This window comes from Panthera pardus, unplaced genomic scaffold (assembly GCF_024362965.1).
Source record: "Panthera pardus isolate Hobbes unplaced genomic scaffold, ASM2436296v1 HiC_scaffold_19, whole genome shotgun sequence".
In the NCBI taxonomy this organism is placed as follows: Eukaryota; Metazoa; Chordata; class Mammalia; order Carnivora; family Felidae; genus Panthera; species Panthera pardus.
In genome coordinates, this window is record NW_026526754.1 from 19,385,142 (window position 1) to 19,402,229 (window position 17,088).

Below are 17,088 nucleotides of genomic sequence, written 5' to 3' on the forward strand. Positions count from 1 at the left end.
CTGACATTTGTGTGCTGGACACTGAGCTCAGTGAATTACGTGCACCCCGTCATCCGGCCATCATAGTGACCCCATCAGCTGGGCTCTGTTACCCCCATGTCACAGACGAGGAAACGGGTTCCAGAGGACTAACTTGCTCTGCACCCCGGGGCCCAGAGCCTGTCGAGGCAGAGCTGATGTGTGAAGCCAGGGTTTCTGACTCCCACGCCTGGGTTCTTCACCATTACGATTTGAGTGATACATAAAATGCCATAAAGATATTCTGAACACAGTTATCTGTAACAAGAGCATGTACCTACGTTTGAGATACAATGTACCTGTTTACTCAGACGGGCCAATGTTTTTCAGTCTACACAGCATGCTCGTGGGCAGGGATGGGTGTCACTCACCATGGCATCCCCACAGCCTGGCATGTGCCTGGCACACACGGGTTCTCTTTGTTGAATGATGTAGGCATGCATGATGAGAAAAATCAGAGTGATTCCCAAGCCCCCGCTGTGGTCTTTGTCCATAGATGGGCAACCGGTGACCCAGAGGAATGTAGTCTTTTCAAAGGAAATTTTTTGTTGACCTGTATAAAACGCCTACAGAAAAGCACACAAATAATAAGTATACACATTGGTGAATTTGCAGAAGCAACATGTCCTGGTAACCTGTACCCAGATGAAGACACATGGTGTCACCACCCCCTGAGACCCTCCTTCGTCCCCCTTCAGCCACCACGGCCCCAAAGGTGACCACTGCCCTGACCTTTGCCAGTGTCCATCCTTAAATAAAAGGCCTTGTGTGGCACGTTCTCTTTTTGGGTGAAACTTGCCACGTTGCTGCTGAACAGACGTGTAGTTCGCTCGTTCTCACTGGCAGGTGGTTCTCCGTTGGTGAATGTGCCGTGACGGCTCCACACGTGTTATTACCGGGGGCGCCTGCAAAGTGCTGCTGTGAGTGTTGGGGTGTGTGATCAGTGCACACATCCCTGTCGGGGGGTGTCTTGCCGTGGGGCTCCTGGGGCGGAGGGGAGGGGTCGGCTCAGCTTTAGCAGTTGTTGCCAAGTCACTTCGCAGAGCGCTCGGTCAGTTCACGGCCCGCCAGCAGCGTGGGAGCATCCGGGCTTCTCTGCGTCCTGGCCATCGCTGGATACTGTAGCCTCCCCGCCCCCCCCCATTTGACACATTATGGTGAAATACACATGAAATGTATCCCTTCCTCTGTTTTTAAAAACGTTGCGGTTCCGTGTCACTGTAGCACATTCACCTTGTTCCTGGCCGTCACCGCTGTCCATCTCCAGGACTGTTTTCTTCTTGCAGAGCTGAACCTCTGTCTCCTTTACACACTAACACCCCACCCCCACCCCAGCCTCCAGACTATGGCGACCGCCATTTTACTTTCTCTTTCTGTGACCCTGACTGCTCTGGGCCCCTCATGTAAGCATAAGCATATCATATTTGTATTTTTGTGGTGGGCTTACTTCCGTTAGCATAATGCCCTCAGGGCTTGTGGGGGCTGGAGCGTGTCCCAGGATTCCCTTCCTTTGCACGGCTGAGTGATATCCCACCGTGGGTGTATGCTACATTTTGCTTACTTCTTCACCTGCTGATGGGCCCTTGGATTGCTTCTGCCTTCCGGCAACTGTGAATCATGATGCTCTGAACGTGGGGGTACGAATATCCATTCCAGTCCCCTACGTTTCGTTTTGGGGCATGTATGTACCCAGACGTGGAATTGTTGGATCATGTGGCGATTCTGTACGAAATTGTTTGAGGCCCCTCCTACTGTTTCACACACCATTACTGCAACATTCTGTGCTCTCACCGGCAGGTGCACAAGGTTCTAGTTTCTCCACACCCTCCCTGACGCTTGCTATTTTCTTGTTTTTGGTTTTTGTTTTGGGTAGTGGCCATCCCAATGTGTGTGAGAGGTTGACGGTGTCTTTTTTTTTTTTTTTTTTCCTAAAGCCATTCTGTTAGGTGCGTAGTGATGACATGGTGGTTTTAATTTGCGCTCAGAAGAATGAGGTTGTAATGAATTTGTCTGGATGTCTGCCTTGAGTATTGGTTGTTATATTCGAGGCTGTTGTAGGTGATGCTAGATTGCCATCGGTGTGATTCCTCGTTATTTCGATGGTGCTGGTACACAGTAGGAGTTCAATATATGCCTGTTGAGCTGAACGAAGTTACTGGTGAGAGTGACAGCTGGGTACTGGCATTCCAGAGGCGAGACCACAAAGACATCCTTGGACGGTAGATGTCTACGCTTGCCTGAGCAGAGGCTGACCCGGTGCGGCCCCGTGCCTGCAGGGATCCCAGTATGTGTCTTCTTTGCAAGAAATGACCTGTTCCCTTCCCCAGTTCTTATGCCAGCATCTGGTCACACCCCAAATGCAGCGTCCTATGGAACAGAAGAGCTGGCGTCGCCTGAAAATTGTTCACGGCAGCAGCAGCTGCCTGCTGTGACCTCCGCGTGGCCTCCCAGGAGCCTTCAAATGACATCAGACCCTCCTAAGTGGCCTATGAAAGATTGGCCTTGAAGCTCTGACCAAATATGGCCACGTCCATTTGGGTGTAATCCGTGCAGGGTGGCACCTTCTGGAAATAATGAATCCACGTGGGCTCAACATCGTGGGACCTGCGCTGGTCTCTCGGGCAGGCCTGCGCCCAGATGGCACTTGATACCCGAGCCAGGCACTGTCTGCGGCCACCTTGGTCTGGTAGTGTGTTGAGGCCAGCAGCCAGCCATACGTTTTTATTGCGTGCCTTTTTTGTTTTTAATTACAGAGTTTTCTTCCTCGGCCCGCTTGTTCATTGTGCTGACGGACACACACTTTGGGTGGCTTCAGCAGATTTCTGAGTGGGCCCTGGGCCGGGCTCTCCAGTGCCCTAGGCCGGTTTCCAGAACAGGAAAAGCCAGTGCTGCCATATGCTCTGTATCCCCAAGGGCCTCTTCCTTCCCCCTTTTTCCTTTCTTCCCTTCTTCCTCCCTTTTCTGCAGCTGGGTGACTGCTCTGGGCTATTCGTGGATGCCAGCGTCGTTGTCGTCATCATCGTCATAGGGCTTGACAGCGATTCCGAGAGTTGGGCGAGGCAGGATTTAAGTCTTGGCCCCACTGCTTCTTTGTGACTTGTCCGCTCGGTGCCTCATTGACTCATCTGTAAAATGGGAAGGACCAACGCTCCACGCCTCAGGGTGTTCCTGGGAAGATAAACTGGTGCTCGAAAAGCCCTTCACGTAGGCTTCATAAAGAGTCACTGCCTCCCTCTCTCAGGTTGTCGTGGAGAGCAGACAGTTTGCACCTGTGATGGCACACAGGCGTTGGCATCTGCCCAGCATCTCCTGCGATCTCAGAGAAGAGGTGTCGGATCCTGTCAGGGAGGCGTGAGTCCGTGAAGGGTGGGGGTGGGGGTCCCGAGGCCGGATGCCGAGGGAATGGTTGTGAGGAGCCCCCTTGGAGCGTAGTGCACGGTGAGCGACTCCAAAACTCTCATCTGCTCACCACTGGCGATGCTCAGCCACCCTGAGGTCTAGCTCCGGGGGCTCAGGAAGGATACCAGCCGGGCTCATGACAAGCAGACTTTATCTTGGGAGAGCTCTGGGGTCCCGTCTCAGCACTGCCCCTCCCAGCTGGGTGACCCTGGGGAGTTCCCATACCTCTCTGGGCCCATTTCATGTGCATGTTGGACCAAAGCATCATTCTCAGTGTTTTTCTCCCTCCCCCGTTCCTCCCTCCCTCCCTCTTTCCTCTGGGTATTTTCTAGAAGGCTGTGTTGACGTGTGCCCAGCTTTCTTTGCGCTATCAGAGGTTCTTTGAAGGAGACTTCAGTCACGCTGGCTCATTTTCATTGTTTTGGGAACAAGAGTGAGATGTGGGTCACCCCACGTAGGGCCCTGACAGCTCACTTCTGGGTCATCTCCAGCAGTCTTATGTCCCCAGGACATGGGTAGCTCTGGCTTCTGGGACTTTTGCTTTCATTTAGAGATAGGTCCAAGGGACTTTACCCCCAAATACGTCTCTGGGAAATTTCTGCAGAATGCGGCTGATTGATGCATCGACAGATTTTAGGGGGAGGGCTGAGGCCAGTGCTCAGAGCACAATGCTGGAGAACATCTCAGTAGGACCCAGCCATGCAAGACACAGTGAGTAGCAAGTTCACCCGCTCACGTACCCGTCCACTAAAGTCACCTTAGAAAGAAAAAGAGAGAAAATGTGCCACTCATGTTTGCCCATCCATGCACCCTGCCAGCCACCCATCATATGTTTACGCTCTGGAATGGTTTAAATTAGCAGTTGGCAAGCTATGGCCCCAGGCCAAACCTGGCCCTGGCCTGCTTTTGTAAGTAAAGTTTTATTGGAACATAGCCACAATTATTTGTATTTCGTCTGTGGCTGCTTTCACACCACAACAGCACTGTCGAATTATTGTGACTCACAGAGCCTAGAGAATTTACCATCTGGCCTTTTACAGAAAATGGTTGCTGACCTTTGGATTAGGTCAAAGGGCTAGAGTTCCAGTCCTGGCTTCGTTAATAAGTGGGTGCATGGCTTTTGAGCAAGTAATTTCTCTTCCCTGGGCCTCATTTTTCTCAGCTGTAAAGTGGGATCCCAGTGGCACCAATCTCATGAGTCGTTCGTTCTGAAAACTCAGTGGGAAAGTGCCTCCCAGTAGTTGACCCACATAGGAAGCACATAGACGGTCCTTGATGGAGACCGTTACTCTGGGCAACCGACTAACGTGGCCCATCGAAGCGCAGGATCCCTGTTCTCAGGAAGTCACCCGGGTTGGGACGTGCCCGGCTGAGGAGGACACAGAGGCAGGTGCCCCCGTTTCCAGGCTGTCAGAGGCCACGGGTTTCCCTGGCAGAATTCCACCATCAACTAATTTGTGTTTTTGAAGACCTAAAAATTCACTGTCTGATCCCTGCTGGTCTCCTTACGTCGGGAACACCAAGTGGATACAGACAGGCCCGCCTGACCTTGGTGTGTGATCTTAGGGTTAAATTACTCCCAATATTAACAAAGAGAAATACCCAGCCTTGCGCTCCGAGCTCTCTGATCTGGAGCAAACGTATCTTCTCCTTTTGCAAAAGCATCTGTGGGGAGCGTGGGGAGCCTGCTGGACGTGCAGGGGAGGAGAGCTGGCTCTCTCTGCCACTGTAGCCACAAAGTTTCGGTTCTGCCACCGCTTCCTCTGTGGCCCTGAGTCTCGTTTTGAGAAGGGTGCTGTCTCTCCAGCGGGGCTCAGAGGTCCTCTCTGTGGTAGATACGCTCCACCTTTTCAGAAAATCGAGCTCCATTGCTGGCCTGATTCTGCCCTCCAAACTACCAGACGGGTTTAACTACCTGTGACAGAGGCTCGACACAGGAGCTTGGTGTCACGTCAAACTTCCTTGTGATTCCCTGCAAATGTGTGTCTCTCGCGCTTAGATACAAGCATTTTAGCCTGTGGGCCACCCAAGAATCCCACTCCTGGGTGTTTACCCGCATACTTTTGTCTCTGCTTCGCCCACCCCAAATATGTACAGAAATGTTCACAGCAGCTTTCTACACGGGAGCCCAAACTGGAAACAAGCAAAGATTCACTGGCCGTGGCGGTGCATCGGAAGGAACACCACTGTGCAGTTAAGAACGAGCCACAGACGTACGCGTCTGCAGACATGGTGAACAGAAGGAGCCGGACACAGGAGCCTGTCCGCTGTGGGGTTCCATTTGTGATTCCGTAGGTTCAAGAACGGACCTATGGTGACAGAGGCCAGGCAGCGACACCCCCAGGTGGTGCGGACGGGAAGGGCACTGGGGAGCCTGCCGGAGGGCTCAAGACCTCCGTTGTCTTGACCCGGGTGGTGGTTGTGCAGGGCTGAGCCTGCGCAAAGATAGGTCCCGCCGAGCACATAAAACCTGTGCACTTTCACACTTCCGCACTTGACCGTTTACATGTCTACCTTCACTTAAAAAAAAAAAAAAAAAAAAAAAAAAAAAGAAGGGAGAGGAGAGAGAGGAAATCCGAGTTTGGGAAGGTTGGGCAGCCAGCGGCAGTGCCCTGCCCTGGGTCCCATCTCAGGCCCCTTTAGGAATCCTTGAACCTGCCCGCTCATCCCACGACTTCCTGTTTCCAGACCAGGGTCCCCCACTTTGGGCCCCCTGTACTTTCCATTCCCTCCTCTGGGAGTGCCTGGCACTCCCCGACCCACCTGAAGGCCCAGCTCAAAGGTCACTCTGGGAGGCCTTCCCCAGCGTTTGTCCCCACCCCCGCTCCTTGTCCTTTGTAGCCGACACCTCGCAGTTACCTTGCTTGTCATGTCGCATTGTCATTACCTTCGTACGCCTCTGCCCCCACCTCCCATCGAGAGGCCCGCTCTGGGTGGCTCAGTCGGTTGAGAGTCCGACTCTTGATTTCGGTTGAGGTCACGATCTCGTGGCTCCATGCTGACAGCATGGAGCCTGCTTGGGATTCTCTCTCCCTCTCTCTCTGCCCCTCCCCCCTCAAAATGAATAAACTTTAAAAAAAAAAAAAAAGGTCCACTCTGGCACACCCTGCTCATTGTGGGACCCCCCAGGCCAGCATCTGGCAGAGTGGGCAGGCAACGTGCAACCGGGGATAAGGACGTGGCCTTTCCACCTACCAGTTGTGACCTGGGGCCCAGCATCTAACCGCTCCGAACCTTCCCTTTTTCCTCTCTGGGATGAGGCTCCCGGCAGGAACCTTGTGAAGAATCAGCCAGATGGTGCCTGTGGACTTCCCGAGGGCCGGGCTTCCGGGCTTTGCTCCCGGGCTGTTGCTCCCTAAAAGTAGCTGCTGACTCGGGGGTTGGAAATGTGCTGACTGTGCGTCACGGCCCTCGAGAGCTTCGATCAGCTACCGGGATGGCAGAGGGGCCCCGTGGTACAGAGGAAGAGTGCCACACCCCGGGGACTCGGATTTCCATCCCACGGTGGTGACTGAGGTTGTAGAGTCCGAACATGGCTATATCACTTCTTCTTCCTCTGTCATTAAACCTCTTGAGCCATTTGCCCATAAAAGGGGGCAGCTGCCATGGCTGGACTCATGATTAATGAGCCAGAACATGCCTCCTGACTGTCTCCAAGGAGTGCGGTCCGTGGAGAACAGCCTTGGCCTGCCCCGACTGGCCCTGCCCTCGAAGCCCAGCCTCCAGGCGGCGCTCAGCCAAGGTCTGGGCGGCAGGAAAAGGGTCCAGCAGCGCTTCTGCCCGGTGGCCCGTCCCAGGCCCCCAAGGTGGGGCTTGGTTGAGTTGGGGCAAGAGGGGGTGGGGCGGGTCTCTCTGAGGGAGGCAGTGTCTAAGCGATGGGGTCCTACTTGTCTTTGGTCTTCCGCAGCTGGCAGATCACCCCGTGATGACCCCAGGGCCGACTCCAGGCCGGAACACCCCTCTCTGTCCCCCCTTTTTGCGTCATCTGTGGAGGAGTTGGAGATGGTTTGCACACAACCCCTTCTTCCTTCTTGTTGAGGCTTGAAGAATGATCACCTTGCTATGATGATCTCCTGCTTAGCACCTGGCACGGTGTTGGGAGTTTCACTCACGGAGCTCAAACAGCTAAACCCTCGCTTGGTCATGTCCCTGCCTGCAGCCCCTCCTGCTGCCTTTCTCGGGCCGCCCTGTGTAACCCCCTTGCAGTGACCTATTGGCAAGTTCTCACAGGTGCCGAGCTCGCAGGCCACACTCTTAGTTGCTCTCAGCAGCACCCTGAAGATAGGTACACTGTTACCTTCTTTATTGCAGCGTAATTCCCACACCATTAAACGCCCCCTGTGGGTCACGTGGAAACCGTTTAGCTCTTCCAACATCCGCCCGACTTTTCAAGTGGCTGCGCCGTGTCCCGTTCCTGCCAGCCGTGGATGACTACGGTTCCAATTTCCCCGTATCTCCTTCAACACTTGTTATTCCCTTTTTTAAAATAGCCGTCCTACTGGGTGTGGATCCTATGTCACTTTCGCAAGGCAGAGAACTGAGGCTCAGAGAGGCCCGGTGACTTGCCTAAGGCCGCACAGCCAGCAAGTGGTGGGGCCTGGATTCGACTCTCAGACTTGTGGTCTTTCAAACATTCTTTCACTGAGACGTAACATACATGCAGAGAAGTATATATTGTGTCCCGCTTGATGTCTCTTAACATTGTGCTGCCCTCAACCCGAATCAAGACCTACAACGGCCCCGAAGCTCCAGAAACTCCCTCTTGGCCCTTCGGGGTACCGTCCCCACTCAGGGGTAAGCAGTGGTGTGCCCGCCCATCCTGGTTTTCCCGGAACTGCCCCGGCTTTAGTGCCGAACACCCAGGATCTCAAGAACGCACGCCCCTCAGGCTCAGGCAAACCAGACAGCCGGTCACCCTCGTAACCAGTACCCTGACTTCTCTCAGCATGGAGTACGTTTTGCGCACTTGTGAACTTTATATAAACGGAAGCGTATAATCTGTGCTTCTGTGTCTAGTGTCCTTTCCTCAGCCTTTGGTCCGTGCAGTTAGTTCATCTGCGTGCCGCGTGTCGTTGCCGATCTTTCTTTCTCACCGTTGAGTCGCACTCCACCGGGTGACGCAGCACACTTTCTTCCCCCGTTCTTCCGCTGATGGACACCTGGGTGGTTTCCAGTTTGTTCCGGTCCAGGGCTGCGTCGTGCTCAGGCAGCATGTGTGTCCAGCTCACCGCGAGAACGTATGTCAGCCCTTCTTCGTGGGAATAGGACCGCTGGTCGCAGGGGACCCGGGCTTCCAGCTTTAGCCGATAGCCGTGCACGGGTTTCCACAGCGGTTTAGAAGTCGAGGAGCATTCCAGATGCCCTGTCTCTTTGCCGACGCTGGTCACTGCCTTTCCCCTTCGAGCCGTCCTGCTGGCTGGCTGGAGGACGGGGTGGTGTCACGGCGTGGTTGACCTGACTTCTAATCACCAGCTGTTACAGACAGAGGCCAGGACATGTACTCTGAAGGCCTCAGTTCTCCTTCCAGCTCTGCCTGAATAGCTGTGTGTGGTTGGTGAAGACACGTACCTGCTCGGGACCTTCATTTGATGTGTCACGGGGCAAGACCTGCCTCCCGGGAGGGCCGTGCGGGTTCCCCAGGGCTGCTGGAGGTGGGGAGGGCCGTGCAGAGGTGCGGGGTGGGCAAGGGGAGCCAGCAGGGTTGCTCCCAGGCTGGGAGGTCCTGACAGTAGGGCAGAGGAGGGGCATCCATGCCAGCCCCTCCGGGCCTCAGTGGGAGCCAGGGCTGGTCCCTCCATCCAGCCTCCTTTCCAGACTCACTTGGTCAGTTGCTCAGCTGTCAGGGGTACCCAGGGGCACACGTGAGAAGTGCCAGGCCCTGAGAACACAAATTTCCATCCATCAGAGTCCCCCATTTTCTTGGGTCATCTGTCTCTTCCCTGCCTCCAAAGCTGCACGACTGTAGGGTCGCACCCCCAGACACTGGGCACTGGCTTGCACATGCGAGGGGTTCCACGTGTTGAGTGACTGCACAAATTCAGTCCCGAGGTGACCGTTGCACTGGCCACATTGCACGTGCTCAGTAGCCCACAGGAGGCTACCACGCAGGTGCAGAGCACTTCCCCCATCACGGAAAGTTCGGTCTGACAGTGAGGACCTAAGAGCCACTTGAGCCACACAGCCCTTCATTAAGTCCCCTACCACCAAGAAAAGACGATCAAACAAAAGGCCATAAGACACAAGAAGGGTGTGTTTTTCTCCTGAGAGATGTTCTTGCTCAAAACCGAGTTGCCTGTGCTAATAAATAAAGCCTGGCGTTGTGGTTTCACAGGCTCCTGCAGAAGAGCGGTAAGCTGGTGAGGTAGGGGGTGGGGACGGTACATGGGCAGCATTTGGCCTCAAGACGACAGTTGGAGAAGCCGTGCAGCCTGACACAGCGTCTCCGAGTCGGGGGCCAGGAAGGGGAGCGGCGGGCCGCTGTGTGGACGCTTCGCGGGACCAAGAGTGGTGCTGGGCAGGGGGTGCAGCTCGCCAGGGGACGGCGGCAGGGACAGTGGCCCTGGAGCAACCGGAAAAGCTTAAGTCACGTTGGCTGTCTCTGGTTTATGGAAACACGGGGAGGTGGGGGGTGTGAAAGGCACTGGAGGAGATTTGCTCCGGGCCTGGGGCCCAGACTGACCCACGTAGCAGCGAATTGTTACCGCCGCTTTGCTTTTGCGGTGCAGCTTTCCCTTTGTGGGATTAAAGAGAACATCAAAATATTTTGACAGGCCTTTCCCAAGTGAGCCCGTGTGGATTTCTGCCCTCGACGCCCAGTGGGGCCGTAGGTGGCCTGGGGGCCCGCAGGGCGGGGTGGCAGCTGGCGGGCAGATTCCGAGACCCTGGTGGCGCCAGGTTCCGGTCCTGGCTCCTTTGTGCACAGCGCGCGTTCGCAGTGTGCGCGAGCCCTTCGGTGTGCACACCGGAGTGTGGCTCCGGCTGGAGGAGCTGGCAGAGTGCGGGGTGGAGGCCACCGTCCCCGGCGGTTGTGGGATTGAGTGCTGGGTGTGTCTCTTTAAAGCAGGGGTCCGTGACATGTCAGCACCTCTCTGGACCTGCCTCGTCTGTAGCATACGGATAAACAGGGGTAAACACGGCCCCCCTCCAGGGCTGCGGCATGGTCAAGTGGGAGAAGACGTGTCCTCGGCTTGGTGCTGGCCGCGTGCTAACCGCTCGAGGCGTGTTAACCAGGGGCACCCGTGCCTTTCCGTGCGCGAGGGGCTTCGCCAGGGCTGTGTTTGCGGGGCACACGTCCTTCCTTATCACCGGAAAAATATGCAGCAGACCGTCCCCCCTCCCCCAAAGGGGGAAACCACCCAGATGTCCCTCAGCTGCGAAGGAGTAAGCCAAACGTGGCCTGTCCCTTCAGCGGGACGTTATGCAGCCATAACTGATACATGCTGCGACGTGGGTGAACCTCCGGAACCTCCAGGGAAAAGAGCCAGCGAGAAGGGCCACGTGCTGCGTGATTGCACTGACGGGAAATGTCCACAAGAGGCCAAGCCGCGGGGACAGGTAGCAGACCAGCGGCCAGCAGCCCCGTGGGGGAGTGACCGCTTCGTGGGTACGGAGTCTCCTTTCGGAGCGCTGAGAATGCCTCAGCACTGAACTAAGTGCCGTGAAGTTGCACGACACTGTGAATGTGCCAGCGGCCATTGCGTTGTACATTTTAAAGTGGTTAGCGTTTGATTTTATATGAATTTTATCTCACTTCTAGAAAGCAGCAGGGGGAGGTGAGCTAAAACCCACTCCTCCGATCCGAGCCGTTCTGTGGTACTACCAGAGGTAACAGTGCCGTCATTATTACTGTTGTCGTTGTTGTTGACTCTCCAAACGGGCTGGAAGAGGCTTCCCTATCCTCTGACCTGACATCTGTCCTTTGAGTCCAGGGTGTGTGTCCAGGGGGCAGCGAGCAGCAGCAAACCCGTCCTCATTCCAGTGGGATGGTGCCATGTGGAGTCGGGCTGTGCAGAGAGGGATCTCCCTCCACGATGACTCAGGCAGCTTCCATGCAGGGAGAGGGGGACCTGTCTATAGTGTGGTTCACCCAGCAGGGTGCCAGGGCGCCAACCCCAGCCCCACCCCCACCCCCACCCCCACCCGTGGCAAACAGCCTGTTGTTCTCAGCCCGGGTCCCCCGGGGGGCAAGGTTTCCCAGCCTCCCACGTCCACCTGCCTCGGGAGTGAGCTCATGGAGGGTGTTTCCAGACCGGCTTCTCCTCTTGGGGTCTGGGAGCCTCTTCCCTGCTCCCCTTCCTGGGATTGGTGCTGGACACCTTCCCAACATATGCCTTGAGTCAGCCTGAGCCTCATCTTGGGGGTCGCAGACATCATGATTCACATTCGATTTTAGAGGAATCCCCATGGAAACCAGGCAGGTTTGGGTGGGAAGGAGCTGGCTCCCTGGGAAGCAGGGGGAGGTGCAGCCTGGGGGCCTCGGGGGGAGGGGCTGCTTCAGGGGAGTTTGGTCACCCCACTCCTTGCCTACTCTGACGTGGGAGGTCCGAAGGGGTTCCCAGTGTGGAATGTCAGCTCCGAGGGTCTTTGGTGACTAGGGGCCCTCACGAAGCCCCCTCCAGGCTCTGCTCTCCTGAGCCCAGATCCAGGCATCGAGGGGATGCTAGAGAAGCAGCTCATCTCAGAAACAGAAGCAGGAGGGGAGCGCTCTCCTCCTGGTCTGGCGGACACCAAGACCCCCAAGCTAGCCCCTCAACAGTCCCCAAGGGCAAAAGGACAGAGGCACCTCAACTCCCACGGGAGAGCAGCGTCCCCACGCGCCTGGACCCCCATGTGCAGACTTCTGCGATCCCAGCCCCTGTGCGGCGCAGTCGGGCTGTGGGCACTTGGCCGGCCATGTGGTCCCCCTGAGCTCACAGGGATCAGAGCCTGGCTTTTCCAGGACCCAGCCAGGCTCGGGGCTCAGGACGAAGGCCCCCCCAGCCTTAGCCGGGGCTCCCCGGTTCTCTTTAATATCTCTTTAATGAGAGCAATTTGGCAATGACGTAAAATATGCTTTTACCCTTTGTCCCAGTAATTCCATTTCTGGGAATCTGGCCTAAGGAAATAATCCTAAATATAGGGTAGAAAAACACGTTTCACAAGGATGTTCATTGTGGAGTTGTTTATAGTGGCATAAAATGAAACAACCACACTGTCCATGGTGGTGGGGGGAGGTGGGAAGCAGTGATAAAACAGTGGCCAAATGCTTTATAGCCACTAAATAATGGTTCTGGAAATCATTGTCCAGAATATACGATGTACATGTGATGGAACATTATGTTAAAAAGAAAAAAAAAAAAACAGGCAAGTCACAAGCAAAAAGGAAAAAGGAAAAAAATCATGTATAAAAAATAATCGGGAGGATAATATAAAGGTAATATACCAAAGTGCTAATGAGTGGTCTTGACGTGATTTTATCTGAAAGATTTCATTCTATTCATCGGCTTCCAAATCATCTACAGTATTCACACATTGCCTTTCTTAGGTTCGACCTCTAATTTACTTTCAGTAAAATTCATCCTTTTAGGGTGTAGATTTGTGAGTTTTGACAAAGATACACAGTCAGGTAACCACCACCACCACCATCGAGATACAGACTATTTCCAGGGGCACCTGGGTGGCTCAGTCGGTTAAGCGTCCCATCTCTCGATTTCAACTCAGGTCATGATCTCACAGTTCATGAGTTCCAGCCCCGAGTTGGGTTCTGTGCACACAGTGCAGAGCCTGGTTGGGAATCTCTCTCTTCTTGTGCCCCTCCTCCACTCACAATGCTCGCTCGCTCTCTCTCTCTCTCTCTCAACAATAAATAAATAAACTTAAAAAAAAAATTTTTTTTAATATTTCCATCACCCCACACAGCTCCCCGTGCCCCTTGGTAACTGGTCCCCACCCGCACCCTGGCCGCTGGAGAGCACTAATCTGAGTTCAAGTTCCGTAGTTTTGCTCCTTCCGAGACGTCACGTACACAGAATCGTGCAGTATGGCCTCGCACTGTTTTACATGTAGAAACAACGGAGGCTGCTTGTTGTTCTCTTACATGTACCTTTCAGAGCTGGATTTCCCAGCTTCCCTCAAGTGGAGGGGAATTAAATTTTTCTTTTTTATCTGACTCAGCCTTTACCCCATGTAGGAATCTCCTGCACTGTAACTCGGATCATCGTGTTCAGATTACCAAGGAATTATCAGTTATCTGTGAAATCGCCCCAGCCGTGTGAAAGTACCCGGACGAAGGAGGCCCGTGGTCAGCACTGGCTCACACCTGAATCCCAAGAGAGCATTCAGGGACTCTCAGTCCCCATCCGTCCCCTTTCCCTCGTAAGCCCCCTGGGCTCCTGCCGAGGCTCTGTCGTCGAAGACGATGCTAGCAATAACACGGCAGCAGTTAATTTCTGTCTGTGAACATTTTATCTTAGAACAGTTTGAGATGTACAGAAAAGTTACAAAGGCAGCACAGAGTTTCCATGGACCCCTAAGCCCGCTACCCCAGTTGTGAACGTGTCCCAGAAACAGGATACATTTGTCACAACTAATGAGCCAGGAGTGATATGCTGTTATTAAAGCCCATGCTTTATTTGATTCCCTTCGTTTTTACCTAATGTCCGTCTTCTGTCCCAGGATCCCACTGGGGATCCCACAGTGCAAGGAGTGGTCCTCCTCCATAGACAGAGAATTCTCATGTTTGGGACAGTTGCTTGGACTTTGCTTGGTTTTGATGAGTACTGGTCAGGTGTTGTGAGGAACGTCCTTCAGTTGGGGTTTATCTGATCCTTTTGTCACCGTTAGACCAGAGGCATGGGTCTGGGGGAGAAAGAGCCTAGAGGTAAAGTTTATTGTTTCTCGCAGTACCTCATTTTACTGCGCTTTTTAGAATGTTCCAGATGCGGTGCTAAGCCTTGACAGTCTGGGTCTCCTTTAAGGATTATTAGAAAATAATCCTGTCTAATAAATTCTCGTTTTACCATTGGCTGAAATGGACTCAGAGAGGTACAGTAACTTGCATGAAGCCACACAGTTAAGAGACTCGAACACAGGTCTCTCTGTACACATTTTGCTTTTAGCCAGTACTGTTTCGAACAGTGGGAAAGCAGAACGTCTGCTATTAAAAACCAGCATGTATTTATTTATACCCAACCTTTCCCCAAAAAGCCTGTGTTGTAACTTCTAATCAAGGCCACATTGAAGCAGCTGGAGCAGGGTCGTGAGAAAGGCAGACACAGGCAAGCCCCGCCTCCTGGACGTCGCACACGTCGGGAGTGGTCACCCCGCCCCGAGCGTGTGGTCGCCACGGGCTTGGTGCCACACGGGGCAGTGCGGAGCCTCGTCGTGTCCCAGGGTCCCCGGGGAGGCCGGTGGGAGGCAGAGGCTTCGAGGCCCATAGGTGCGCTTCTAAAGAAACGAGGCTGGCCGTTGGCTCGGTTTGGATCATCGAGTCCAGATATTCACGGAATGGGCGTTGCTATCTTTCTCTTGTTTGGTGTGGTCTGGCGGTTTTCCAGATGTGTTAGTGGCCATGGCTCAACCCGTGTCCTCTGGCCTCTGTATGTCTCAAGGGGTCAACGGCATGGAGTTTGGAGGCCGACCAGACCTCGTAAAGGGAGGGAGGTGGACTTGGGCCGCGACAGAAAGGCCTTTGGCGCATCTGGTACCCGGGGGCCATTGCTTCCGAAAGGAGATTTTTTTTTTTTCATTTGTCAATTAAGTTTTAATTTTAAAATTTAAGTCTTAAGATGATCCCCAGAAAGCATCTTCCCCAAGTATGTTCTGTGTCATGATTAGAAGTAATACATGGATGAACACTGTCTTATTTAGGAAAATAATTCCTTCATTTAGAAGAAAATGACTACCCCCGTCTCAGTGCCAGGGTCTGTTTGGGCACTTGCAACGGAACAGGTGGAGATTTCTGCTCTTGTGCTGGAACACTAGCAGGGGAGACAGCACACAATAAATACTTGAACGTGGGTTCAGATAATAAGTGTCTAACCAATCCCCTGAGCCCCTGGTTGCATGGATATTCTCGGGACAAGATGTGCAGTCAGAGCTGAGTCATTGATGGCGGAATACCGAGAACGGAACAGTGCATGGGGCGCGGGCACAGGCTGCAAGGTGAGGGGAGCCCGCACATCTGCACCACGGCAACTCTCCTGGTCAGACACAGAGGCTCCTGGGATTGGTGCTGAGGGGTGGGCTCTGTGCCTTTGGGGAAGGGCAGAAGGGATCTGACTGCCCCTCCCCCGCTGCCTCCTCCCCTCCCCCCCCACCGCCTCTGTTTGCTAGGGACCTGCTCTGGAGCCTCCAGGCTGTTCCTGCTTCTGTCCCCTCCTCCAGAGTCTCTTCCCCAAACAACACTCCGCCCCAGACCCCTGGCTGGGTCCACAGGACCCTCTGGGGGTGGCCTTCCTCCTTTGGGCAGTCTCCTCCCTGAACACGCCCAGCTTGTTCCCACGCCTGGGCCTTTGCACTGGCCACGAGCTCCGAGCTCCGGGGCGTACTTCTGCCCCACCCCTCGGGGGCACCGGGCCCCGCAGCTCTTAGCCCCTGTGAGCACACCCTCTTGGATTCGTGGTGCAGCACCTGCTGTTTATTTGTGTATTTGGTTTGTTGTCTCTTTGCCCCCCCTGGGCTCCTGTCTCATCCACTGCTGTATCTCCAGCACCCGGCATATGGGCCTATAACGTAATAGATGCCCAACGAATATGTCAGATGAGTGAATGAGTAAATGAATGAATGAAAGAACGAATGTGTTGATCAACCTCTCTCCCTTCCTGAGCCCGGTGACCGATCATATCAGGGAGATTTGTCGCAGCCTGTGCCCTCAGCCCTCTCCGCCACCACCACTGCATCTCAACTTGGGCAGACAGAAATGGAAACTTAAAACCTCGTGGCGGTCCTAAATCCTGATGGTAGAATGAACTCGTCGGGCCATGGATTTTACATTGCGCCCCCACTTGTGTGCAGCTCAGTGGGGAGTGGTTAGGGCCCCGATTCCTGAGTCGCCAGCTCGGTTCGGCCCTGGCCAGCCCCCGTCCCAGCTGGCCTACCTTGGGCAAGTCACGTGACACCTCCGGGTCCTCAGCGTGCGGTGGGATGGCCCTGGCACCTGCTCCACGGGGCCGTTGTGAGGATGGAAGGAGACCTCGCTTGGCGCGTGTCACGGCTGGGGACGCGTCAGCCGTCACGTTCTGCCTTCTCGGCTAAGCTACGCTTGCCTCTGGCTCTGCTGAAGTATGGCTTCCTGGCTTCCTGGGGTCAGGGTGGTAAGAGCGCTGCTGGTACCTGGTGGCCAGTGCATCCCCTTGGCTCCTGGTGCCTTCTGTCCGTGACAGGGGAGCTCCCTCACAGAGTAGTGAGCGGCTGTGAGTTTCTCTCTCCCTGCCCTCACCCCAGCATTGACCGACGAAAGCTGTTCCAGTTCTTCCTTTTGACACAAATTGTCGAGCCCTTGCCATGTGCCAGGCTCTGCGGAGAGAGGGCAGGGAGCAAGACAGACATGGGGCGGACCTTACGGAGCTGCAGCCTGGCCAGGAGGCAGGCATCGGTAGATGACATATGGTAAACGTCCACAGTGATTCAGTGGGGTGCGCGGAGCGCCGAGGGCACAGGGAAGGATGTGGCCAGGTGGGCTTTAGGGTCTGG

At 54.6% G+C, this 17,088-nt stretch overlaps 1 protein-coding gene across 2 annotated transcripts in view; it reads left to right on the top strand.

Annotated features, from left to right (window-relative positions):
- Positions 1-17,088, top strand: part of CMIP (c-Maf inducing protein) — a 232,581-nt gene that overhangs the window by 123,968 nt on the left and 91,525 nt on the right. The window contains exon 1 of one of the 2 annotated variants that reach the window (XM_019413079.2): positions 15,490-15,558. The exons of the other annotated variant lie outside the window; for it this stretch is intronic. Coding sequence (XP_019268624.1) covers positions 15,505-15,558 — 54 coding nt within the window. The 5' untranslated portion in view covers positions 15,490-15,504. Of the gene's footprint in view, positions 1-15,489; positions 15,559-17,088 lie in introns of those variants that run through there. 2 annotated transcript variants of the gene reach the window in all.